Below are 25207 nucleotides of genomic sequence, written 5' to 3'. Positions count from 1 at the left end.
CAGTCATCTTCCCCCAGTTCAGACAGGCTCAGACTGGTGACCCCTGGGGTGCAGAGCCCAGTCTCCCCTTACATTCTTCTTACAAGCGGGTTTCACTGAATTGCAAAAAAAAGCAGCCTGTATAAAAATCATAGTTGAGCAAACGTGTGCCTTTGGAATGACTCTAATGTATGGAGATGAATGATCTATAAAAAATGCCGTCTCTAAAGGTTAAGAACATGTTTTACCGGTACAGCTTCACAGCGTGCATCACATGACAGTAGGTAGTGTGTAATCCATAGACTTTTCAATTAGTCCAACTTTAACTCTGTATCTGTTTGCCCCTCTGTTAACCCTGCTGTCTTGTAAGGGTTCTCAGAGCGTTTGAGGGTCAGTTTTGTTCAGGTGTCTGTTACACTCTGCACGTTCAGAAATGTGCCTTCAAGGGCAATTAACACAATTAGCGATTGCTCACCGTGTGCTCTGGTCCTCACCTGGAAGCTCCTGCACTCTGGGCCTGTGCCAACATCAATGGTAGGAAAGAGAGATGTCTTGTAGTTTCCTGTGGAAAAAGGCAGATATCAGTAATTCTTACATCTGTTGTATTGCTGGTCATCCGAGAGGATCACAAAGCGTTTTCTCTTTTTAAACAAAACACTTCCTCTTCTACTAAAGTACAACCCTCTGCTGAGTGACACATGGTGGCATAAGGTAATGAAGACATTACTTTAGCAGCTGAATTGAGGGGGGAATCTTGGGGAGGCTAGATATTAAAGACCCAAGAGCAGAATTTAACCAGAAGACCTGTTTAATTAGGACACTAGGGTTAACAAACATGCTCTTGCAATGCTAAGGGGATCTTTAATGTCCAAGTGGTCAGGACCTTGGTATCACATCAGATTCAAAGGAATCTGCTCGCTAGCACCTCCTACAGCAGTGACCTCAGTCACCATACAGGGGCGTTGGTTTGGAAATTATGGTAAAGACCTACTGGTCTGACACCACTTTCAATAGTAATTTGATTTTCCTAGGTGGCCAACAGTACAGTACTGACCAGGACCAGCATTGTGTAGCTTAGGAGATCAGTGTAGACAGGTAGGATTTTGTCAGAAATTGCCAAGTCTTTTCTTGTACACAGAGTAAGACATTTTCCTTTTTTATGACTGGTTTCCTACTCAATCTGATGTATGCTCAGACTTTACACGGTGAAAGTCAGACAAGCCTTTCCTGTTTGGCAAGAATATTAATTTCATTTAGGCAGCAGTGCATGGGCCGAGCAGTCTATGCAACTTACATTTCAAGGCTCTGGGATGAAAGTTGTCGCACTGGAGCTGGAAAATACGGAGCCTGGGAGGAGCCATCAGCAGGAACAAGAAGTTATAGAGATGGCCCCCGATGCCCCTCCCAGGCTCCTCACAGTTTTTGTTATGAAAATTATATAGAACAAGTTTTTGTAACGTGCTAATGTGTAGACTTATACTTAAAGTCAATTCTATTACGTTTGAAGCATTTTGTGTAATATGATGTACATACAGTATGTAAGCCTCGTATGAATTCAGACAGGGGTAGTAATAGCAGTGACAGGGAGGGGTAATCGATTGAAGCCGTGGTGAAAAGAAATTGGCTTTAGGTGTGGGGCGCTTGTGTAACTTATTGGCAGGCTCATTGCCAGGTCATGACTTACATACTGTACTCGCAACCAATTAACAGGGACCAGAGGCTGTCACAGTTTTTGAAAAGGATAAATGCAGGGAGTTTAGAGGCAGGACAGCAGAGACGGTGAGGTCGCGAAAAGGGAAATCAGAGGAAGACACCCAGTCACCGCCATTCAACAGTCTGGGCAAGGAGACGAGAGAAGTGGTGCCACACAAGACTTGTTCTACAAAGTTTTAATACAACAAGAGGGTAAGAAACATTTTCTTATGGAATATGCATCTGAATAAACTTTTAATGTTTGTAATGTTTTATAAATGGGGAATATGTCGAGCATTAAGAGAGCAGCAGGAATGTGACAATAACCTAAACTGCCTATGATAAAAAACACATATATAAACTTTGTCTTCTTATCCATTTATAAGCTCTCTTATCCATTTAAGTACCTCTTGTAAACTCTAAAATGGAGCATGCGACTCATGTTTTACTCGAAATAGAATGTTTGTTGAGTGTCGTATATTTGTATTATCTGGTTTAGGAAACAGCTGGATGAGAAGCTCAGGTGAGAGAAGTATCAAAGGGCAGGATGTGCACAGTACCTGTGCTCCGCTCACAGGAGTGTCCCTCAGTCTGTGCAGTTTGACTTAATTCAGAGTAACTCCCCCCCTCCCTCTCTGTGGCCCCCTGTCTTCTCCGCACAGCTGAGATGGCGTGTCGTGTTGCTGTGATCGGGGCTGGGTGTTCTGGGCTGGCCTGTATCAAGTGCTGTCTGGACGAAGGTCTGGAGCCAGTCTGCTTCGAGAGCAGCGATGACATCGGGGGTCTGTGGAGGTTCAAGGTGAGAACAGCTTTTATTTCAGCGCTGAGAACAAGATACTGGTTATACAGCAGGACAACTGCCAGCAAACAAGTGGAAATAACTGTGTGCATAACTTCTAAATTGGACAGTAGTCTAAGTAGTCCTTCTTGATCATACTGTTAATTATCCTTGCCAGCATGTTTTCACCTACTGAATGTACTAAGATGCTAATTTTTAGGACTTTAGGACTGCGCTGGTCAAGGCTGGAGTTTTTAACCTTTTCAGTTAAAATCAGTTTCAGCAGAAGAAAATTATAGTTTTACATGTACTGTGTACTGTAAGGTCAAGATGATGACTTCAGATGAATGGTTCAAGGAGAGAGCAAAATTTCACATTTTCCGCCTTCTCTGGCCTCTTTTCAAGGTACACATTGCAATGATGACCCGCTGCCCAATTTAATTACTTTACCCCCTCATTGCCTCTATCTCTCAGGAGAAGCCTGAGGCTGGCCAGGCCAACATATATCGGTCTGTCACTGTCAACACTTCCAAAGAGATAATGTCCTATAGTGACTTTCCTGTGCCGGCACAGTTCCCCAACTACATGCACAACTCGCGCCTGCTGGAGTATTTCCACCTGTACGCTGAGCACTTCCAGCTGCGCCCTCACATCCGCTTCCAGGTCAGAATAATAATTTACTATTCGTGTCAATCTTCCTTCCCACTGTGACAAAGAGCTGCAGCACGGCTGTGGCTGTTCATTCCCTACTTGTACTTATTCAGCATGTTCAGGACTGATTTTCCCCTACTGTTGCACACCCTGGATCGATATTTCTCACGACACCTGGAGACCCACAGTTTTGACTGCACAATGGGAGAGTTACTCTGCAAGTGCCAAGTTCTTTAAAAGTGGTTTTACAGACAGTTTGCATAATTCAGAGAGAAATTTGGTGGTCATTCTGAAAAAAATGTCAAGATGACTGTTATGGAAATATCAATAGTGAAGAGTGCTCTTAAGGTAAAAAATGGCCGATTCCATTTCTTCGGCAGCAGAAATCTTGATATAGTATGAAGGAAATGTCCCATTTCAATTGATTTCCCTAAGGAAGGCTGATGGATGGTAGATGAAAAATGTTCCTGGGATATTTGTTTTCAGGGATGATAAACTCAGAAATACTTACTGAATCATCTATAGTCACAGCCAGAACCCAGGCTTTCAATATACAAGAGATGTTCACATGCAGGGTAGGTGTGAGCATAATTAACTGGGCTCCTCTGTGTCTGTACTGTGTAAGAAAACTGGCTCAAGGACACCAAATATGTAATCATAGTGGCTCTCTGAAGGCACCAGTTCTGTAGGGTTTGGGCATTTACTGAGACAATTATTAATTGTAGCAGTAAATCACAAAGTTGATTCTTTTGATGGCTTTAGAGTCCAACCATGCGACATAACTCAAACAACGCACACACACAGGTACTAATACACGAGGATACATTTATTAATACATAGAATATGCATTAATACCTAACAGATCTTATCGAGAGGGTTCTCAGAATACAAAAGGTATATATTCAATCAGTTACAAAGTGTTACATATATCAAGAGGACATACGTTCAGTATATCATTCATTAAGACCATTTCATAAAGGAACTTGGTTATAACTTCTACGTTAGATACTCAAAACATGTACATAACTCTTAGGAATTAAATTGATATCAACTGGTTGGGATAACAATTGAATTCTCGAGCTGTAATGCAGTGAAGTTGAATACTCATCCAATCTCTGGGGATTCAGATCTCCTGCGGGCACAAAGAAACAGTTGCAGGCTGTTGCTGTCCAATCCGCGCTCTCTGGCTCCGTGCCAGGCTGTGCTGTGCGGCTTGCGACGGTGCGCTGCTGATGCTCACTGTTGGCTTTAACTAGCAAAGTTTGTGCACAGGAGAAAAGATGACTGTGGGTCCCAGCAAGTCAGGAAGAGGACCGGTTCGTTCCTGATGAAGAGATTGTTCTGAATAGTGATTCAGCTGTCCACAGTTCCGACCTGTTCACGAGGCCTGCTGCTGGTGCTAACCTCGGGTGGATTCTCTGGTTACTCTCTGGCAACCTCCGCTCTAGACTCTTAGAACAAAGGAAAGTTCTGGCACTCGGACACACTGGCCGTTCCGTGGTTGTCCGGGCTGAGTCTCAGGATGGTCAGGAGGCGCGCTGCGAGAATGTCCTGCCCTTGGGAGCCTTCTGCTCCTGGGCCGTCCTGCCCCGGAATTCTCCTTTGAATTCCCTTTAGAATAGTCCACAGAATTCTCCTGGATCTTACTGAATCTCTTCTGAATCTCCGTGTTGCCTGTTTTTACCTGGAGGAACTTCAGCTCATTGATTGGCTGAAAGTTCCATGGGCATCAGAGTCCCACGTGGGTTACTCGGCCCTACCAGTCCCTGATTGGTTGATCAAGGTGAGATATGAGTCACTTACTCCTGACACTTAGTAATGCAGTCCAGATGTCCAACTGGCACTCCCTAGACAGATAGGCACCAATGGATGACCATTGATCATGATAGCCAGGCTTAGCTAAGTGCATCCCCCTTTGGGAGCTGTCCTTATCAAACCTTAAATCAGCCTGCATGAATAGTTTCTCTGTGGCTGCACCACAGAGATGAACAGAGAAATGGGGCCTCATTTGGGAAAGCTCAGAAACACTTAATTCTGCCTTATTAATAAGCCTCGCCGCTACATATCCCCCCTTTTTGAAGGTCACGAGGTCCCGAGGCATTGTTGCCTTCAAAACGAAACAGAGTTAAGTGATGTCCCTTGTCATTAGAACATTAACCTTAAATGTTCACATTACTCCTCGAGAATTCATACCGGAACCAGCATTGGATACAAACAGGATGAATAACATCTGGAGTATGTATAAACACGGTAGGAGACATCGTCTCAGTGTAGGCATTACACATCAGGAAGTTCACTGTCAATATCTGATACCTCTGTAGTAGATATTTGGGGAGAAATCACTTCCCTTCTTTTGACATGCTACCTTTGACTCATTCATGCTACCCGGAGTACATCTTGATGTGAGAGTACATCATTCAGAGTACACTGTCAGTCATGATCCAGCTACCTGGCAGTAGTGTTACAATAACAACAGTTCCTGTTCCCAGCCCCCGATAAACCACAACACCTGTGTTGGGTATCAGCTAGGGTGGTTTGGAGGTTTGTTCCATTAAAGCAAACTAACTACCTGTACCTCTTCAGGGCTTACTGTTTCTTGGATTTCTATCCAATTCCTTAGTGTGGCACCTGAAGGCATCCACGACCTCAAGTTTGGTCTTATGTTGTCTGGTTCCAGACCGTACAGTGTTAAGTTCAAGAGCACTGTGGCCTCCTCGGGAACTTACAGGAAAACTGTTTGATTAGGTAGCTGCATTGTGGTAGCTGTATCATGCCTGTCACAAGTCATAGTGACAGTTAAATGTGGTGTGCTGACCAGCCATTTACTTCCCACCTGCTCTTCATGGGGTTCATTAACCTCCCTCTGCTCGTTAGTAGCTTTACACCCTTCATTGGTGAATCGTTTAGACACAGCCAATGGATAGCTTTGGTAGCCATACCCATCTCAAGATTTGGAACCAAATTCAATCTTGGATTGCCTTCTGGGTGAGCTATGAGCGATGGGGTTAATGTCACATACTCCTCTACTGAGAAGAGTGGAATCAAGTGGGTTGGGAATTGTGCCATGGCTAGACTGGCTACAGTGGCACTAAACTCCCTTAAAGGGTCTTGTGTCAACATTCTGGCCTGTTGCACACAAGCATAAACCCACTATATAACACCAACAATCATGTCCACTGGTTGGGGAATAAGGTTTAACCCTGTTGCATAGGAAGTTGCCTGTAGGGTTTTCCCTAGGCTTTCCAACTTTTGCTGCTGTTGATACAGTCTGTCACTACCCTCTGGCATTTCTGACACCTGCCTTCTTGGGGCAGTCGGGGTGAGAGTGCCAGTAGCACACAAACCTACCAGAAAAAGCAAACGTACAACAGTGGCGGCAGCAATCAGTCCTCCCAAAAGTCTTTTTGGGTGGCTGATCCCAGTCATCTCCTTCTGAGTGACTGTTGCCTTTCTAAGCTGGCGCAGCATGTACATGGTGTCTTTCTCAGTATGCCCTGTGGCATCTTGGGCACCAACATCCTGGAAATCTGTGGAGATCTGATGCAGCTGCTCATGCTGCTCCTCCATTTCCAGGACATCTGCTTTTTCGATTTGTTCATGCCTGTGCTCTAGGAACCCTGCAGGGGGCGGTGCAGTGGTGGAGCATGCCTGACCCTCGGCTGAGTGGTCATCTGGAGCACCTGAGTGATCTGGGATTGTTACCCCATTCTCACTGTTCAGGTCCACCCTGCACACTTCCTGATTGAGGAATCCCTCTATCGGCATGTTTACAATCGTTCGCTGGGGGTAGGTGTAGGACACTTGCTCGCTCCCCCCTTCCCTCGCTAGGGGTTCAGGGAGCTGCCCCAGCACTGGGATAGCTAGTTCACTGTCTTTGAACTTACTATCACTCACCAGGCCCATGTCAGTGCAGGCGGGGATTCTGACACCCCTCTTTGCGATGTCCTGCACTGGCAGGTGGGTGACTTGACCATCCAGCTCCAGTCTGGCTGAACCACTGTTGGTCAGACTCAGACTGACAGACTGAGCTGGTGGCTTTCATTCCCTGTCCCTTCTGGGGGACTGGGTGTGTTGGCAACCCTGCCGTTGAGGCAGGAACAATCAGGTCAGTCTCACTCACTACCTGGTAGTTGTGAGAAATAATGTTACCTGACTGCAGGTTCCCTGGGTCACAGCAGAGGGAATCGGCATCTGGGATCAGGTGTGTCCACAGCGCAGTAGTCTCAGCGTCCAGCTGGACCTCCTGTCTAACCTGTGAATGTTGCACCAGGGGCACTTGGCGGTGGCCCTGCGACAGCTGCTCAAGCAGATCCTCACTAATAGAGGACCTCTCAGGGCTAAGGGTGAGGGCTACATCACCAACCTGCTCTCCTGTCATCTGGATCCCTTCCACCACTGCAGGGTTGTGGTCCTGACCCCTCTTGGGTGCCAGGGTGCACAGGGAAAGCTCCTTTTCATCGCCAGGTGGGGAGATCTGCTCCTCTTTAGGGATGTAGAAGGGGTGTGCTTTACCTGGTGGATCAGGCGGCTGCTCGGAGCACCGCTCCTGTGGCAGGGAGGCTGTTGTGACCTCAGCCGGGACACGACTTCCCTGTATATCTGGGGAACAAGGAAATATTTTTATTTCTTGTCCAGAGGGAACAGAAGGAATCTTCACATAGGCTTCTGTGTTCGGTGGGCACTGTGTGGGCACAGTCTGCCTCTTGGCCCCACTTTCCTTCTGTACAGAAGGCTTAGGAGCCTTGACCTGTTTCCACACTTTGCCTTTCTGGTGATCCACCAAAGGTTCCTCTCTGAGTCGCATGCCCTTTTCTTTTTCTACCCGTTTGAGCTTGCCGTGTGACATCAAACACCTCTCAACCTCAGTGTCAATCAGTGTCTCACTGTGTAAGACATCTCCCATGGCAGCCTTGAGGTAAAAGCTTCTTGCTTTTCCTCTGTGTTTTACTGCCTGCTCTGTGACTTCAGGGGTGGAGTCAGCACTCACTTGGGAGTGGCTGACCTTATCCAGGCAGGAACCATTCCGCTCAATCAGATAGACTGAGGGAGGGAGAGGGGGCGGGTCCGCCTCCTCCAGTGGAGAGTATCAGCTCATTCACGCTTCCGGCAGCCTTGGGGAGCGGTTGTCTCTGTCCTAATAAAACTTGTTCAAGCCTGGCCGGGCGGGCGGCTACTGAATCCTTTTGTTCAGCCCTTTCTAGCCCTTTCCCTCCCCCGGTGTTCTCATGGCACTTAGGACGCTGGGTGCGGTCCTGTGTGAGTGCTTTGGAACGGGGCTTAGCCAGCTCAGGAGCCTGTGCTCCTTCGAGCAGGGGGGAATTAACCCTGCTGGCTCTGACGGCGAACACAGTCGCTTTAACAGCTTTTTGCTCAGAGCGACTTTGGACATCATACTCCCAGGCTTTCTGCACGAATCTCTTAATATCAGTCATTTTCATGGTCTGTGCATCTGTATGCATTAAGATCATCTTTCTGACTGATGGGTGGAGATTCGCAATAATAAAAACCCTTGAAATGTGTGTTCTCTTCGCAACCCTCATCATTTCGCCCTGCAAAAAAAGTTCGTCTAAGTCTCTCGTAATATTCGCGAGGGGACTCTGCTCTCTCGTGCTTAATGTTAAGTGCGGCGGCTATCGCGGCAGTCGGGTCAATAAACGCACTGTATTCTTCGATAAGTGCTTGACACAGCTCCTCAAAATCATTACAGAGTTCTTTCATCTGCCTAGCCATCCACTCATGTACAGCTCTGCTGGTAGTTTTCCTGACCAGAAACACTTTCTCCTGTTCTGTGGCGTTTGGCAGGTACTGCAGGTTATACCTGAGGTCCTGAATATAACTCTCGATATTATTCTCTGACACTGCGGGGTCAAATCTCTCTATGTCCTTCGCTAGCTCTCTCAGAGAATGGAGGTTTATTCTCCTAGCTTCTCCGCTGACGGAGATATGACGGAGATCGTGGTCAGACTTGTCGCTGCTAGAGAGAGTGCTTAATAGCGACCCGAATTCAGACCTTTTAGCAACCATCGTTAAACTTAAAGAGTATTACTTTTAAGTACGAAATCACAGTTTTACCACAGAAAACCACAAGATCAAGTATGCAATCAACCCGGTAGATCGCAAAAGATCACAAAACAATCAAGCACTGCTTAAAGAGCAAGGGGAACTTTTTTCCTTTCGGCTTTCAGCACACTGTATTGTCGTGTATGAAACCCGCGGCGTTTTATATGAATTATTCCGCTTGGTTGACTCATTTCAGTCTTGCCACGCCCGTGCCAAGGACGCCAAAAATGTAAGAAAACCGGCTCAGGGACGCCAAATATGTAATCATAGTGGCTCTCTGAAGGCACCAGTTCTGTAGGGTTTGGGCATTTACTGAGACAATTATTAATTGTAGCAGTAAATCACAAAGTTGATTCTTTTGATGGCTTTAGAGTCCAACCATGCGACATAACTCAAACAACGCACACACACAGGTACTAATACACGAGGATACATTTATTAATACATAGAATATGCATTAATACCTAACAGATCTTATCGAGAGGGTTATCAGAATACAAAATGTATATATTCAATCAGTTACAAAGTGTTACATATATCAAGAGGACATACGTTCAGTATATCATTCATTAAGACCGTTTCATAAATGAACTTGGTTATAACTTCTACGTTAGATACTCAAAACAAGTACATAACTCTTAGGAATTAAATTGATATCAACTGGTTGGGATAACAATTGAATTCTCGAGCTGTAATGCAGTGAAGTTGAATACTCATCCAATCTCTGGGGATTCAGATCTCCTGCGGGCACAAAGAAACAGTTGCAGGCTGTTGCTGTCCAATCCGCGCTCTGTAGCTCCATGACAGGCTGTGCTGTGCGGCTTGCGACGGTGCGCTGCTGATGCTCACTGTTGGCTTTAACTAGCAAAGTTTGTGCACAGGAGAAAAGATGACTGTGGGTCCCAGCAAGTCAGGAAGAGGACCGGTTCGTTCCTGATGAAGAGCTAGTTCTGAATAGTGATTCAGCTGTCCACAGTTCCGACCTGTTCACGAGGCCTGCTGCTGGTGCTAACCTCGGGTGGATCCTGTGGTTATTCTCTGGCAACCTCCGCTCTAGACTCTTAGAACAAAGGAAAGTTCTGGGACTCGGACACACTGGCCGTTCCGTGGTTGTCCAGGCTGAGTCTCAGGATGGTCAGGAGGCGCACTGCGAGAATGTCCTGCCCTTGGGAGCCTTCTGCCCCGGAATTCTCCTTTGAATTCCCTTTAGAATAGTCCACAGAATTCTCCTGGATCTTACTGAATCTCTTCTGAATCTCCGTGTTGCCTGTTTTTACCTGGAGGAACTTCAGCTCATTGATTGGCTGAAAGTTCCATGGGCATCAGAGTCCCACGTGGGTTACTCGGCCCTACCAGTCCCTGATTGGTTGATCAAGGTGAGATATGAGTCACTTACTCCTGACACTTAGTAATGCAGTCCAGATGTCCAACTGGCACTCCCTAGACAGATAGGCACCAATGGATGACCATTGATCATGATAGCCAGGCTTAGCTAAGTGCATCCCCCTTTGGGAGCTGTCCTTATCAAACTTTAAATCAGCCTGCATGAATAGTTTCTCTGTGGCTGCACCACAGAGATGAACAGAGAAATGGGGCCTCATTTGGGAAAGCTCAGAAACACTTAATTCTGCCTTATTAATAAGCCTCGCCGCTACAACTGTATGTGTGCGTGTGTACCCCAGACCCATGCGCTCAGTGCGAAGCAGTGCCTGGATTTTTCCCACTCCGGACAGTGGGAGGTAGTTACTGCGAGCAAAGATGGACAGGAAGTCTACATTTTTGACCGGGTCCTGGTCTGTACGGGAGTCTACACCCACCCACACCTACCACTGATTGACTTTGCAGGTATCCTTCTTTCACAGAGACTCTCTTGACACCTTTTCCATTTGTCTACGTCCACATATATCTGGAAAAAGATATTTCTGTAGCTGAACACCATTCAGCAGGAGGATGTGTCTAAATACTCTATGTACCAATGAACAGGGGAGTAGATAGACTGTACACCTGGTTCAGAACTTCACACTTGAACTTGGAAGCAAACCATACTACTGACGCTCATTTTCGGTAGAGCTGCAAAAGTCTTTAAATCTCTAGTTCTTGTCTTATTTCAGATTAGGTTTTCACCCAGTTTAGGACAGAAATTGACTTAACAGTTAATTTTTGAATAGTGCAATCTTCTATCAGTAAGGGTTCAGTCAAAACTTTTCAAAACCAGCTGTACTCTACATAACATAACGCTTGCCTTACTTGGTTTTTACTATAATTTCTGACATTATCATATGTCATATATATCACAGCATGGAAAACCTGTCATATGTGATAAATACAAACGTTTTTTTGCGTTATGTTTCAATACACTTTTGTTTATGCATACTGTTAATGAATGAAAAAAAACATCATTAGTTGTAGGAAGTCTAGTGGAGGATTGTAGGATACTATTCCTTCACCCTTCATTTCACAGCTCTCCACTATTTGTTGCTGATCAGCCACTTGTAATGCAGGCAAACAGTGCAGCCTTTTTCATGCCCAGAAACACTGTGGACACCGAAATGGCCTGCAAAATGTTTTCCACTGCGGATGGGTGATTCGATTCCTCATGTAGCACTGATGGAAACTAGAAATCTTGAAACTTCTATATTTCTATATTGTGCACAAATGCCATGAAATATTTTTCTTCTGGTCACACAGGAATCGAGACATTCGAAGGAAAGTATTTGCACAGCTGGGAATACCGACATCCCGAGGACTTTCAGGGGAAGAGGGTGGTGGTGATCGGGATTGGGAATTCGGGAGGGGACATAGCTGTGGAGCTGAGCAGAGCTGCAAAACAGGTGGGACTTCTGTTCTCTGAGGAAAAGACCTCACATGCACAGCGTGCAGAACAGAGAAACAACAACAACCACTGTCACAGCCTCACACTCTCTCCTACACAAGGGCACGAAGAAACCCTGCTCCACATAACACATATACACACTTCACGAATACACAAGATCTACTGCAGAGATGCTTGTTTTTAAACTATGCAATGTTATTTTCATTAGCCATGACATGGATTCACCCTTCATTAGATACTGTATGCAGCCCTAATACAGCAACATTTACAGATACTGTGCTGCTTGTTCTGGAACAGAGGAGACCTGACACAACTATTCACAATCCTCAAAGGCACCAATACTGTCAAGCCAGAAGATTTCCTCTAAATTAACCGTGAAACATGACGCAGAATGCAAACGATGTGGATATGCATTTAAAACCAAGAGCAGAAGGCACATTTTACTCAGAGTGCAGCGGGTGTGTGGAACAAGCCGCCCAGTCATGTTGATTTAAGCTGAAACCCCAGTTTTATTTCAAGAAATGTCTGGATGAAATAGCTACCAAGTACTACTCGGGCTAGATGTGTGGCTCCTCTCATGTGTGACCTGTCCTCTTTTCTCATCAGAGGCAGACAGAGCATGCTAGTCTGTTCTCTTCTCCTCATGCAGGTTTATCTCAGCACACGCCGGGGCACCTGGTTGGCCAGTCGCTTTGGAGACAATGGACTCCCGAAGGACATGGTGTCCTCCACACGTCTTGCCGCCCTGCTGGTCAGATATCTGCCTTCCCTGATGAACTGGGCAGTGGAGAGGAAACTGAACCAGCGGTTTGACCACTGTCTGTACGGGCTGCAGCCCCTGCACAGGTAAGGTTCTGGGCCTGAGAGAGAGGGACTGGCTTTCACATGAAACACTCATCTTTCAAAGCCTCACACCTTTCAGAACTAGTTCCACAGTGGCACTAGGGGCCACCACTAATCTCACCTGAAGCCACAAAGTAATGTACCGCAGAAGGCGAAAGAAACAAGTACAGGAAAACAACTTGCTGTACAACTTTAGTCACAACATGAAAGAAAAGATGTTGCTGCTCTGGACTTCTCTGCTGCCCAGAAAAGAGCAGCCTGATACATTCTAGGGCTTATGGGAATGAAGCATCCTGACAGGCTGAAGAAAAACATTTCAGTTTTAGTCTTGAATAGAGGAGATTATGAGGGGACCCAATTCAATTTTTCAAAATCCTCAAAGGCATCGATATCCTGGTTTCTTTTCAGAAACATCTGGATGAGATACAGGCTAGACTGCTGGGATAGCCTCATTTGTAAACGTCCTTATTTGTTAAAACTGGACTCCACATTTGTGTCAGTGTGAGGACATGAGCAGGAAAGGAATTCTTAAGGAGGGATAAATGCGTGTTTTCATGGGTTTTTTCTAGGATTAGTAAAGCTGCCACCAGAGAAGACCATGCTTGAGGACATTGAGAAGACAGTTAGGGAAATGGAGCAAAAGTAAGTCTGCCGTGAGGAGACGAGACCCAGTCAGAAGCAGTTCTCTGTTCTAATGCTCCTGTTCCCCCACACAGGTACACCTGCTCAGAGCGCGGCCCCCTCCAGGTGGACTACATCCCCTACCTGGACAGCCTGGCCGCACAGATCGGGGCGCGGCCCAGCCTGATGGGGCTGCTGCTGCGGGACCCCCGCCTGGGGCTGAGTGTGCTGCTGGGCCCCTGCACCCCGTACCAGTACCGGCTGTCTGGGCCGGGCCCCTGGAGCCGGCGCTCAAGGTGTCGGCTGCTGCCCTGCTGCTCTCTGCCGACGTCGTCTACATCCGCGGGGACCCCCCTGCCCTCCTGGGGGACCCCCCTGCTCTCCTGCGGGCCCCCCTGCCCTCCTGCGGGACCCCTCTGCCCTCCTGCGGGACCCCTCTGCCCTCCTGGGGGCTCACCGGCTGCGGCTCCCCTATTAGCGAGCGTCAGGGGCCACGTCCTCCACAGCCTCGCCTGCCCAGGCTGGGACAGAGACGGGAGGGAGAATGATGGTGAAAAGTTGGGAACAGACCCCTTCCCTCTACATTTCCCATAGTGGAGCAGTGAGTCTGCTGGCCGTGCTGACTCATATTAAGACAATGCTCACTGTTGGGCTTCTAACAGTAAATAATGCACATAGAGCTCTCAGTGCTACTAGCATAAAAATATACGCCTTTTAATATCTCTAAACAACGCGTTTGGAATTGTCCTAAATTACCTGTATCTGAACGGAATGTGTCGTTATGACACAGGCTCTCTAATGGTACTTTTTTGCTGATGATGGTGGTGTCTAATGATATGATTTTTCAGGTTCTTAACACTTGATAGTAATTTTGATTTGCTCTTAATGTATACAATCCCATGTTAACAGATTGATTTTATTGTTCCTGCCCTTCTCTATAAAATAAAGCCACACTGCTTCTTCTTATAGAAGTGAAAAGGCCAAGGCCACAGTCTCATTCTCATCTTTTTGTGTTTGCATTTGTTTTTTTTAATAAATGATTCTGTGCTATTCCTGTGTATTGCACACAGAGTGAGTTAGAGTTCACAAGGAACGGTGATTTTTCAAGAGCTGAGAACCACTAGGCTGGTATTAACACGCATGAAGTCTTGTCCCCATGAGAAGTTCTGGGAACACACACAACCAAACGCAGTGTTTCAAACAGCCTGTATAAAAATCATAGTTGAGCAAACGTGTGCCTTTGGAGTGACTCTGATGTATGGAGATGGATGATCTATAAAAAATGCCATCTCTAAAGGTTAAGAACATGTTTTACCGGTACAGCTTCACAGCGTGCATCACATGACAGTAGGTAGTGTGTAATCCATAGACTTTTCAATTAGTCCAACTTTAACTCTGTATCTGTTTGCCCCTCTGTTAACCCTGCTGTCTTGTAAGGGTTCTCAGAGCGTTTGAGGGTCGGTTTTGTTCAGGTGTCTGTTACACTCTGCACATTCAGAAATGTGCCATCAGGAGCAATTAACACAATTAGCGATTGCTCGCCGTGTGCTCTGCTCCTCACCTGGAAGCTCCTGCACTCTGGGCCTGTGCCAACATCAATGGTAGGAAAGAGAGATGTCTTGTAGTTTCCTGTGCAAAAAGGCAGATATCAGTAATTCTTACATCTGTTGTATTGCTGGTCATCCGAGAGGATCACAAAGCGTTTTCTCTTTTTAAACAAAACACTTCCTCTTCTACTAAAGTACAACCCTCTGCTGAGTGACACATGGTGGCATAAGGTAATGAAGACATTACTTTAGCAGCTGAATTGAGGGGGGAATCTTGGGGAGGCTAGATATTAAAGACCCAAGAGCAGAATTTAACCAGAAGACCTGTTTAATTAGGACACTAGGGTTAACAAACATGCTCTTGCAATGCTAAGGGGATCTTTAATGTCCAAGTGGTCAGGACCTTGGTATCACATCAGATTCAAAGGAATCTGCTTGCTAGCACCTCCTACAGCAGTGACCTCAGTCATCATACAGGGGCGTTGGTTTGGAAATTATGGTAAAGACCTACTGGTCTGACACCACTTTCAATAGTAATTTGATTTTCCTAGGTGGCCAACAGTACAGTACTGACCAGGACCAGCATTGTGTAGCTTAGGAGATCAGTGTAGACAGGTAGGATTTTGTCAGAAATTGCCAAGTCTTTTCTTGTACACAGAGTAAGACATTTTCCTTTTTTATGACTGGTTTCCTACTCAATCTGATGTCTGCTCAGACTTTACACGGTGAAAGTCAGACAAGACTTTCCTGTTTGGCAAGAATATTAATTTCATTTAGGCAGCAGTGCATGGGCCGAGCGGTCTATGCAACTTACCAGGCTCTGGGATGAAAGTTGTCGCACCGGAGCTGGAAAATACGGAGCCTGGGAGGAGCCATCAGCAGGAACAAGAAGTTATAGCGATGGCCCCCGATGGCCCCTCCCAGGCTCCTCAGAGAATGGAATGCGGTTTTTGTTATGAAAATTATATAGAACATTTTTTTTTAATGTGTAGACTTATACTTAAAGTCAATTCTATTACGTTTGAAGCATTTTGTGTAATATGATGTACATACAGTATGTAAGCCTCGTATGAATTCAGACAGGGGTAGTAATAGCAGTGACAGGGAGGGGTAATCGATTGAAGCCGTGGTGAAAAGAAATTGGCTTTAGGTGTGGGGCGCTTGTGTAACTTATTGGCAGGCTCATTGCCAGGTCATGACTTACATACAGTACTCGCAACCAATTAACAGGGACCAGAGGCTGTCACAGTTTTTGAAAAGGATAAATGCAGGGAGTTTAGAGGCAGGACAGCAGAGACGGTGAGGTCGCGAAAAGGGAAATCAGAGGAAGACACCCAGTCACCGCCATTCAACAGTCTGGGCAAGGAGACGAGAGAAGTGGTGCCACACAAGACTTGTTCTACAAAGTTTTAATACATCAAGAGGGTAAGAAACATTTTCTTATGAAGTATACGTCTGAATAAACTTTTAATGTTTGTCATGTTTTATAAATGGGGAATATGTCGAGCATTAAGAGAGCAGCAGGAATGTGACAATAACCTAAACTGCCTATGATAAAAAACACATATATAAACTTTGTCTTCTTATCCATTTATAAGCTCTCTTATCCATTTAAGTACCTCTTGTAAACTCTAAAATGGAGCATGCGACTCATGTTTTACTCGAAATAGAATGTTTTTTGAGTGTCGTATATTTGTATTATCTGGTTTATATTTTTTCAACATTTGGCTTCAAGAAAAACGTATTTATGGTCATCTTGGTTGCATCATTTATATTTTCCCACTAATGAATTAAAGTACAGAGGTAATGCTTAGAAATCCCATTTAAAGAGGCAGAATTTAAAAGGGCATTGAGGAAATCAACTCAATGGTCTTCTTCAGAATCGGCACAACACAAACCAGAGGACACAAGTGGGAACTACAGTTCCAAAGAGAGAAAAGGAGGCGCTTCTTTACGTAAAGGGTGGTGGGGGTCTGGAACAAGCTCATGTTCTTGAAGGCGATACCCTGGCTGCTTTCAGGAAACAGCTGGATGAGAGGCTCAGGTCAGAGAAGTATCAAAGGGCAGGATGTGCACAGTACCTGTGCTCCGCTCACAGGAGTGTCCCTCAGTCTGTGCAGTTTGACTTAATTCAGAGTAACTCCCCCCCTCCCTCTCTGTGGCCCCCTGTCTTCTCCGCACAGCTGAGATGGCGTGTCGTGTTGCTGTGATCGGGGCTGGGTGTTCTGGGCTGGCCTGTATCAAGTGCTGTCTGGACGAAGGTCTGGAGCCAGTCTGCTTCGAGAGCAGCGATGACATCGGGGGTCTGTGGAGGTTCAAGGTGAGAACAGCTTTTATTTCAGTGCTGAGAACGAGATACTGGTTATACAGCAGGACAACTGCCAGCAAACAAGTGGAAATAACTGTGTGCATAACTTCTAACTTGGACAGTAGTCTAAGTAGTTCTTCTTGATCATACTGTTAATTATCCTTGGTAGTGCCAGCATGTTTTCACCTACTGAATGTACTAAGATGCTAATTTTTAGGACTTTAGGACTGTGCTGGTCAAGGCTGGAGTTTTTAACCTTTTCAGTTAAAATCAGTTTCAGCAGAAGAAAATTATAGTTTTACATGTACTGTGTACTGTAAGGTCAAGATGATGACTTCAGATGAATGGTTCAAGGAGAGAACACAATTTCACGTTTTCTGCCTTCTCTGGCCTCTTTTCAAGGTACACATTGCAATGATGACCCGCTGCCCAATTTAATTACTTTACCCTCTCATTGCCTCTATCTCTCAGGAGAAGCCTGAGGCTGGCCAGGCCAACATATATCGGTCTGTCATTATCAACACTTCCAAAGAGATAATGTCCTATAGTGACTTTCCTGTGCCTGCACAGTTCCCCAACTACATGCACAACTCGCGCCTGCTGGAGTATTTCCACCTGTACGCTGAGCACTTCCAGCTGCGCCCTCACATCCGCTTCCAGGTCAGAATAATAATTTACTATTCGTGTCAATCTTCCTTCCCACTGTGACAAAGAGCTGCAGCACGGCTGTGGCTGTTCATTCCCTACTTGTACTTATTCAGCATGTTCAGGACTGATTTTCCCCTACTGTTGCACACCCTGGATCGATATTTCTCACGACACCTGGAGACCCACAGTTTTGACAGCTCAGTGGGAGAGTTACTCTGCAAGTGCCAAGTTCTTTATGTGTTTTTACAGACAGTTTGCATAATTCAGAGAGAAATTTGGTTGTCATTCTGAAAAAAATGTGAAGATGACTGTTATGGAAATATCAATAGTGAAGACTGCTCTTAAGGTAAAAAATGGCCGATTCCATTTCTTCGGCAGCAGAAATCTTGATATAGTATGAAGGACAGGGGCAGGAGGAAATATTCGTGCCATATGTCATGTGCCTTCAAGAAATGTCTCATTTCAATTGATTTCCATAGCAGCCCTAAGGAAGGCTGATGGATGGTAGAACACCTTGAACACGAAGATGAGTTGTTGGAAAGGTTCCTGGGATATTTGTTTTCAGGGATGATAAAGTCAGAAATACTTACTGAATCATCTATCGTCACAGCCAGAACCCAGGCTTTCAATATACAAGAGATAGTTCAGGTGGGTAGCTGCGTCAGCATGCGTAGGCTGCAAAGGAACAAGTAATAGGTTTATTCCATGCTGAAAAAAAGAAGAAAGAGAACACAACGTTTCGGCCGTGGAGCCTTCTTCAGGTGTGAGAGAGACAGGGCATATACAAGAGATGTTCACGTGCAGGGTAGGTGTGAGCATAATTAACTGGGTTCCTCTGTGTCTGTACTGTATGTGTGTGTGTGTGTACCTCAGACCCATGTGCTCAGTGTGAAGCAGTGCCCGGATTTTTCCCACTCCGGACAGTGGGAGGTAGTTACTGCGAGCAAAGATGGACAGGAAGTCTACATTTTTGACCGGGTCCTGGTCTGTACGGGAGTCTACACCCACCCACACCTACCACTGAATGACTTTGCAGGTATCCGTCTTTCACAGAGACTCTCTTGACACCTTTTCCATTTGTCTAAGTCCACATTTATCTGGAAATAGATATTTCTGTAGCTGAACACCATTCAGCAGGAGGATGTGTCTAAATACTCTATGTACCAATGAACAGGGGAGTAGATAGACTGTACACCTGGTTCAGAACTTCACACTTGAACTTGGAAGCAAATAATACTACCGACGCTCATTTTCGGTTGAGCTGCAAAAGTCTTTAAATCTCTAGTTCTTGTCTTATTTCAGATTAGGTTTTTACCCAGTTTACGACAGAAATTGACTTAACAGTTAATTTTTGAATAGTGCAATCTTCTATCAGTAAGGGTTCAGTCAAAACTTTTCAAAACCAGCTGTACTCTACATAACATAACGCTTGCCTTACTTGGTTTTACTATAATTTCTGTTTCTTCTTCTAACAAAGTGTGAAGTTTCAGAACACACCAGCATTCACAGACATTATCATATGCCATATATATCACAGCATGGGAAACCTGTCATATGGGATAAATACAAACACATGTGGTGGCAGTCAAAATAACTGTTTTCATATTGTCTTAATGGCTTTGTAAGTTCTCTAATGGCACCATCACTGTGTGTAAATTATATCATTTGTTTTTTATGCGTTATGTTTCAATACACATTTGTTTACGCGTACTGTTAATGAATGAAAAAAAACATAATTCGTTGTAGGAAGTCTAGTGCAGGATTGTAGGATACTATTCCTTCACCCTTCATTTCACAGCTCTCCACTATTTGTTGCTGATCAGCCACTTGCAATGCAGGCAAACAGTGCAGCCTTTTTCATGCCCAGAAACACTGTGGACACCGAAATGGCCTGCAAAATGTTTTCCACTGCGGATGGGTGATTCGATTCCTCATGTAGCACTGATGGAAACTAGAAATCTTGAAACTTCTATATTTCTATATTGTGCACAAATGCCATGAAACATTTTCCTTCCGGTCACACAGGAATCGAGACATTCGAAGGAAAGTATTTGCACAGCTGGGAATACCGACATCCCGAGGACTTTCAGGGGAAGAGGGTGGTGGTGATCGGGATTGGGAATTCGGGAGGGGACATAGCTGTGGAGCTGAGCAGAGCTGCAAAACAGGTGGGACTTCTGTTCTCTGAGGAAAAGACCTCACATGCACAGAGTGCAAAACAGAGAAACAACAACAACCACTGTCACAGCCTCACACTCTCTCCTACACAAGGGCACGAAGAAACCCTGCTCCACATAACACATATACACACTTCACGAATACACAAGATCTACTGCAGAGATGCTTGTTTTTAAACTATGCAATGTTATTTTCATTAGCCATGACATGGATTCACCCTTCATTAGATACTGTATGCAGCCCTAATACAGCAACATTTACAGATACTGTGCTGCTTGTTCTGGAACAGAGGAGACCTGACACAACTATTCACAATCCTCAAAGGCACCAACACTGTCAAGCCAGAAGATTTCCTCTAAATTAACCGTGAAACATGACGCAGAATGCAAACGATGTGGATATGCATTTAAAACCAAGAGCAGAAGGCACATTTTAGCTGCCCAGTCATGTTGATTTAAGCTGAAACCCCAGTTTTATTTCAAGAAATGTCTGGATGAAATAGCTACCAAGTACTACTCGGGCTAGATGTGTGGCTCCTCTCATGTGTGACCTGTCCTCTTTTCTCATCAGAGGCAGACAGAGCATGCTAGTCTGTTCTCTTCTCCTCGTGCAGGTTTATCTCAGCACACGCCGGGGCACCTGGTTGGCCAGTCGCTTTGGAGACAATGGACTCCCGAAGGACATGGTGTCCTCCACACGTCTTGCCGCCCTGCTGGTCAGATATCTGCCTTCCCTGATGAACTGGGCAGTGGAGAGGAAACTGAACCAGCGGTTTGACCACCGTCTGTACGGGCTGCAGCCCCTGCACAGGTAAGGTTCTGGGCCTGAGAGAGAGGGACTGGCTTTCACATGAAACACTCATCTTTCAAAGCCTCACACCGTTCAGAACTAGTTCCACAGTGGCACTAGGGGCCCTAGCAAGCTAACCTCAAAAGAAGGGGCTGGCAATACTTACAAGCCCACATCAAAACGGAAGGCCAGATTTAAAGGCCACGATCTTTTCCTCATCTGCTCGAGAGCCATGGAAATGAAGCAGCCTTCAGCTTAACAGTACGATTAAGCACAGTAATATTGCTCCTCTTCACTCCCTTCCTGCTAGTGAGCGGATGTCTCTTTTTTTTAACTCCTCCAGCTTCAATTTAACATTTATATTTAATACAAGAGCCGCTTATATAATCCAAATTTAGGAGATGGATGGACTTTTGAGCACTCCCCTCTCGGTTGTAGCTTTTACAGGCAGAACCCCATGACGAACGACGAACTCCCCAGCCGGATCATCTCGGGAGAGCTGGTTGTGAAGCCCAACGTGCGCGAGTTCAGGGGCTCCAGCTTGGTGTTTGAGGACGGGACGGTGGAGACAGAGATCGACTCTGTGATCTTTGCCACAGGTTACAGCTATGAGTTCCCCTTCCTCCCTGCCTCTCTGGTTTCCCACCAGAGGGGGCTCCGACCGGCTCTGTACAAGCATGTCTTTCCTCCCAGGCTGGAGCACCCCACTCTTGCTGTAGTGGGGTGCCTTAATACCACGGAAGCCATTATACCCTTGTCCGAGATGCAGGCACGATGGGCTACAAGAGTCTTTGCAGGTAAGTCCTGGCCTGGCTGCAGCAGAGCACTGAATACAGTAGCTCAAGTGTGAAATAAAGACATTAATCTGGCTGTTGACCTTACTGGAGTGTTTTCTCAGGTTTATAGAGATGTTTCACAAAGCAGCAGAAATTAAGAAATTTTCACAGAAGTTTGCATTTTATGCAACCCACCACTAATCTCACCTGAAGCCATACATTGATGTACCGCAGAAGCGAAAGAAATAAGTTCAAGAAAACAACTTGCTGTACAACTTTAGTCACAACATGAAAGAAAAGATGTTGCTGCTCTGGACTTCTCTGCTGCCCAGAAAAGAGCAGCCTGATACATTCCAGGGCTTATGGGAATGAAGCATCCTGACAGGCTGAAGAAAAACATTTCAGTTTTAGTCTTGAATAGAGAAGATTATGAGGGGACCCAATTCAAGTTTTCAAAATCCTCAAAGGCATCGATATCCTGGTTTCTTTTCAGAAACATCTGGATGAGATACAGGCTAGACTGCTGGGATAGCCTCATTTGTAAATGTCCTTATTTGTTAAAACTGGACTCCACATTTGTGTCAGTGTGAGGACATGAGCAGGAAAGGAATTCTTAAGGAGGGATAAATGCGTGTTTTCATGGGTTTGTTCTAGGATTAGTAAAGCTGCCACCAGAGAAGACCATGCTTGAGGACATTGAGAAGACAGTAAGGGAAATGGAGCAAAAGTAAGTCTGCCGTGAGGAGACGAGACCCAGTCAGAAGCAGTTCTCTGTTCTAATGCTGCTGTTCCCCCACACAGGTACACCTGCTCAGAGCGCGGCCCCTTCCAGGTGGACTACATCCCCTACCTGGACAGCCTGGCCGCGCAGATCGGGGCGCGGCCCAGCCTGATGGGGCTGCTGCTGCGGGACCCCCGCCTGGGGCTGAGCGTGCTGCTGGGCCCCTGCACCCCGTACCAGTACCGGCTGGCTGGGCCGGGCCAGTGGGCCGGGGCTCGCAGCGCCATCCTCACGCAGTGGGAGCGAGTGGAAGAGCCCCTGAGGACGCGCCGGGCCCCACACCGGCCCCGGGGCCCCGGCCTGGTGCTGGCGCTCAAGGTGTTGGCCGCTGCCCTGCTGCTCTCTGCCGCCGTCGTCTACATCTGCTGGGACCCCCCTGCCCTCCTGCGGGACCTCTCTGCCCTCCTGCGCCGTCTCTCTGTGCTGCCTGGAGCCTGGACACTGTGAGGCTGGGCTGTCGGAGTTTCCAATTTCTCTTGTTTTCCGGTAGTAGAATTCAACATAACGGCGAGTCACCTGCCTCTCCAATGTGGTGTTGTGGATGAGGGATTGGTCCGGATTGGTGTTTGTCGGTTCAGATTGTTTTGGATTTCCTTACTTGTGGAGTCTCATTCTAAATCCTTATCTGCAGGGCCATTCATTTCCCTTTCTTGTCTCATTGTGAGCAAAAGCCGAGCATTAATGTAAAACACACCTGGTAATTCTTTTCAGAAAGAAGTTTTAAGTTCAAAGTATTTGCTGTAATAAGCTATGTCTGTTTTGCTGAATAATGTACTTAATGAACCTGTATGTAACAGGTTCCTCCAGTTATAGTGAGACAAGGAGGAAGCAGAAATCGCAAATGTATCTTGATGCTCTTATCTGGACAGAGCAGCAAAATACATTTTTTTGTACCCACAACTGTATCAAGTATTGTAAACAAGGTAGGTTGTACTAATGCATTGCTTAATTTGGTGGAAGAGCTACCACTAATTATATACAGTACTTTCACATCTTACATTTTCTGCCCATTATTCAGTTATCAATCCAGTTATACTGTATATTAACTTTAATGACTACGAATTACAATCTGAGAACTTCTTTCTTGAGGAGCTTTATCAAAAGGGATATGAAGTATCAGAGCACATACATCACAAGCTCTGCTTCCATTACTGCTGTTACTTGATCTTGATGAAAATAAAGATTTCTAATAGGACATACGTAATTAGCTTTTATTCAAACCATTGGGTTCTGTTTCCACACGGATAATTCTCTACTTTAGTTCAATTCATTGTTTTCTTTACAAAGACTTGCACCAGGGTCTGGGGCGCAAACACATAGATGTGTAGATACAGTTGCAAGAAAAAGTTTGTGAACCCTTTGGAATTACCTGGATCTCTGCATTCATTAATCATAAAAATGCGATCTGATCTTCAACTAAGTCACAATAATAGCCAAACACAATCTGCTTAAACTAATAACACACAAACAACTGTACTTCTTGTCATTATTAAACATCATTTAAACATTCACAGTCCAGGCTGGAAAAATTCTAGACCATTCCTCCTTACAAAACTGTTTCAGTTCATTGATATTTCTGGGATTCCTTGGGTGAACAGCTCTCTTTAGGTCATGCCACAGCATCTTAATTGGGTTGAGGTCTTGGCCACTCCAGAACACAAATTTTCCTCTGTTTAAGCCATTCTGTTGTTGATTTACTCCTGTGTTTCGGGTCATTGTCTTGTTGCATCACCCAACGTCTATTAAGCTTCAGGAGACGAACTGCTACCCTGACATTCTCCCTTCAAATTTCTTGATACAATTTTGAATTCATTGTTCCCTCTATGATAGCAAGCTGTCCAGGCCCTGAGGCAGCAAAGCAGCCCCAAACCACAATGCTCCCTCCATCAGGCTTCACGGTTGGGATGAGGTTTTGGTGTTGGTGTGCAGTGCTTTTTTTCCCTCCAAACTCCAAACAAAGTTGTAAAGCTCTACGTCAGACCGGACTTTGGGAGAACACAGCACCTGAGTCTCACTCATGTAGTCGTGATGTAAGTGAAATAATAAATGTACCTCTTTGCACCTGATTACACTCGAAGAACCTAGAAGGAGTCAAAAGGTGATATAGGAGACAGTCTTGATTTATTTTCCATCTAAACAGAAGAAACACTAACAATGATGCACACATTTAGCATTGCTGTGCATGTGTGCTTCAGACCTCGCACCACATTCTGCGTGCGATGAGCACCCTTACAAGAGATCACCAAATGCAATTAGATACATTACCAAACGCGTTGCAAATGTATAGACTTATTTATAGAGAGAAAGAATTACAAACAATTAATGTTCTCTGACAAGGCATATAGCTGTAAGGAATTTGCAAGTTGGAAAACGCTGCAGAGAAAAGCCAACGTTTCTCAAACAAGCCAACTGGTTTTAAAAAGTGCATTGGGTCACAGCGCAGATCAGCTTGGGCACCTTTGATTCAAAGTCCAAAATCCAATTCCTACACAGCACACAGCATTTTAAATATTAGTGCCTTTCAGATTAGTATTTCAGACAGCTTTTAGATCTGTCTTCATCACCATTACTGAAAATGTCAGTTCTCATATTACAGAACTGCATAATGAAAGGCACGTTCAGATGTTCCCTGGATTGCTTTATCTTTTAAATACACCGTGTGCAAGACAGATCTACTCCCAGAACACAAATTACAAATATACATGCAGAAATGTATTTAGAAA

General features: G+C 45.4%; 2 protein-coding genes across 2 annotated transcripts; both read left to right on the top strand.

The window, feature by feature from the left end:
• Positions 1 to 1258: 1258 nt before the first annotated feature.
• Positions 1259 to 17191, top strand: LOC148652470 (flavin-containing monooxygenase 5-like). The gene is made up of 10 exons (XM_088597620.1): positions 1259 to 1884; positions 2334 to 2470; positions 2924 to 3112; positions 10843 to 11005; positions 11849 to 11991; positions 12643 to 12839; positions 13245 to 13297; positions 13406 to 13478; positions 13553 to 13753; positions 17188 to 17191. Exons 2-10 carry the CDS (start codon positions 2339 to 2341, stop codon positions 17189 to 17191), a joined length of 1155 nt encoding a protein of 384 aa, XP_088453746.1. The 5' UTR covers positions 1259 to 1884; positions 2334 to 2338.
• Positions 16010 to 23679, top strand: LOC148652469 (flavin-containing monooxygenase 5-like). The gene is made up of 9 exons (XM_088599214.1): positions 16010 to 16429; positions 17188 to 17324; positions 17784 to 17972; positions 18834 to 18996; positions 19986 to 20128; positions 20752 to 20948; positions 21366 to 21724; positions 22358 to 22430; positions 22505 to 23679. Exons 2-9 carry the CDS (start codon positions 17193 to 17195, stop codon positions 22929 to 22931), a joined length of 1683 nt encoding a protein of 560 aa, XP_088455340.1. The 5' UTR covers positions 16010 to 16429; positions 17188 to 17192; the 3' UTR covers positions 22932 to 23679.
• Positions 23680 to 25207: the final 1528 nt, after the last annotated feature.

The sequence above is a fragment of the Lepisosteus platostomus genome, chromosome 11, assembly GCF_059453375.1.
Source record: "Lepisosteus platostomus isolate fLepPlt1 chromosome 11, fLepPlt1.hap1, whole genome shotgun sequence".
Classification (NCBI taxonomy): Eukaryota; Metazoa; Chordata; class Actinopteri; order Semionotiformes; family Lepisosteidae; genus Lepisosteus; species Lepisosteus platostomus.
This window is presented reverse-complemented; position numbering and strand designations above follow the sequence as displayed.

What these genes read in the sequence shown, in the direction of transcription:
- LOC148652470 (XM_088597620.1), top strand. Translation starts at nt 2,339, where the DNA reads ATGGCGTGTCGTGTTGCTGTGATCGGGGCTGGGTGTTCTGGGCTGGCC. An exon ending in TGAGCAGAGCTGCAAAACAG is followed by an intron (nt 11,992 to 12,642) that starts GTGGGACTTCTG and finishes CTCCTCATGCAG; the next exon opens with GTTTATCTCAGCACACGCCG. An exon ending in GGGCTGCAGCCCCTGCACAG is followed by an intron (nt 12,840 to 13,244) that starts GTAAGGTTCTGG and finishes GTTTCTTTTCAG; the next exon opens with AAACATCTGGATGAGATACA.
- LOC148652469 (XM_088599214.1), top strand. Translation starts at nt 17,193, where the DNA reads ATGGCGTGTCGTGTTGCTGTGATCGGGGCTGGGTGTTCTGGGCTGGCC. An exon ending in GCCCTCACATCCGCTTCCAG is followed by an intron (nt 17,973 to 18,833) that starts GTCAGAATAATA and finishes TGTGTACCTCAG; the next exon opens with ACCCATGTGCTCAGTGTGAA. An exon ending in TGAGCAGAGCTGCAAAACAG is followed by an intron (nt 20,129 to 20,751) that starts GTGGGACTTCTG and finishes CTCCTCGTGCAG; the next exon opens with GTTTATCTCAGCACACGCCG.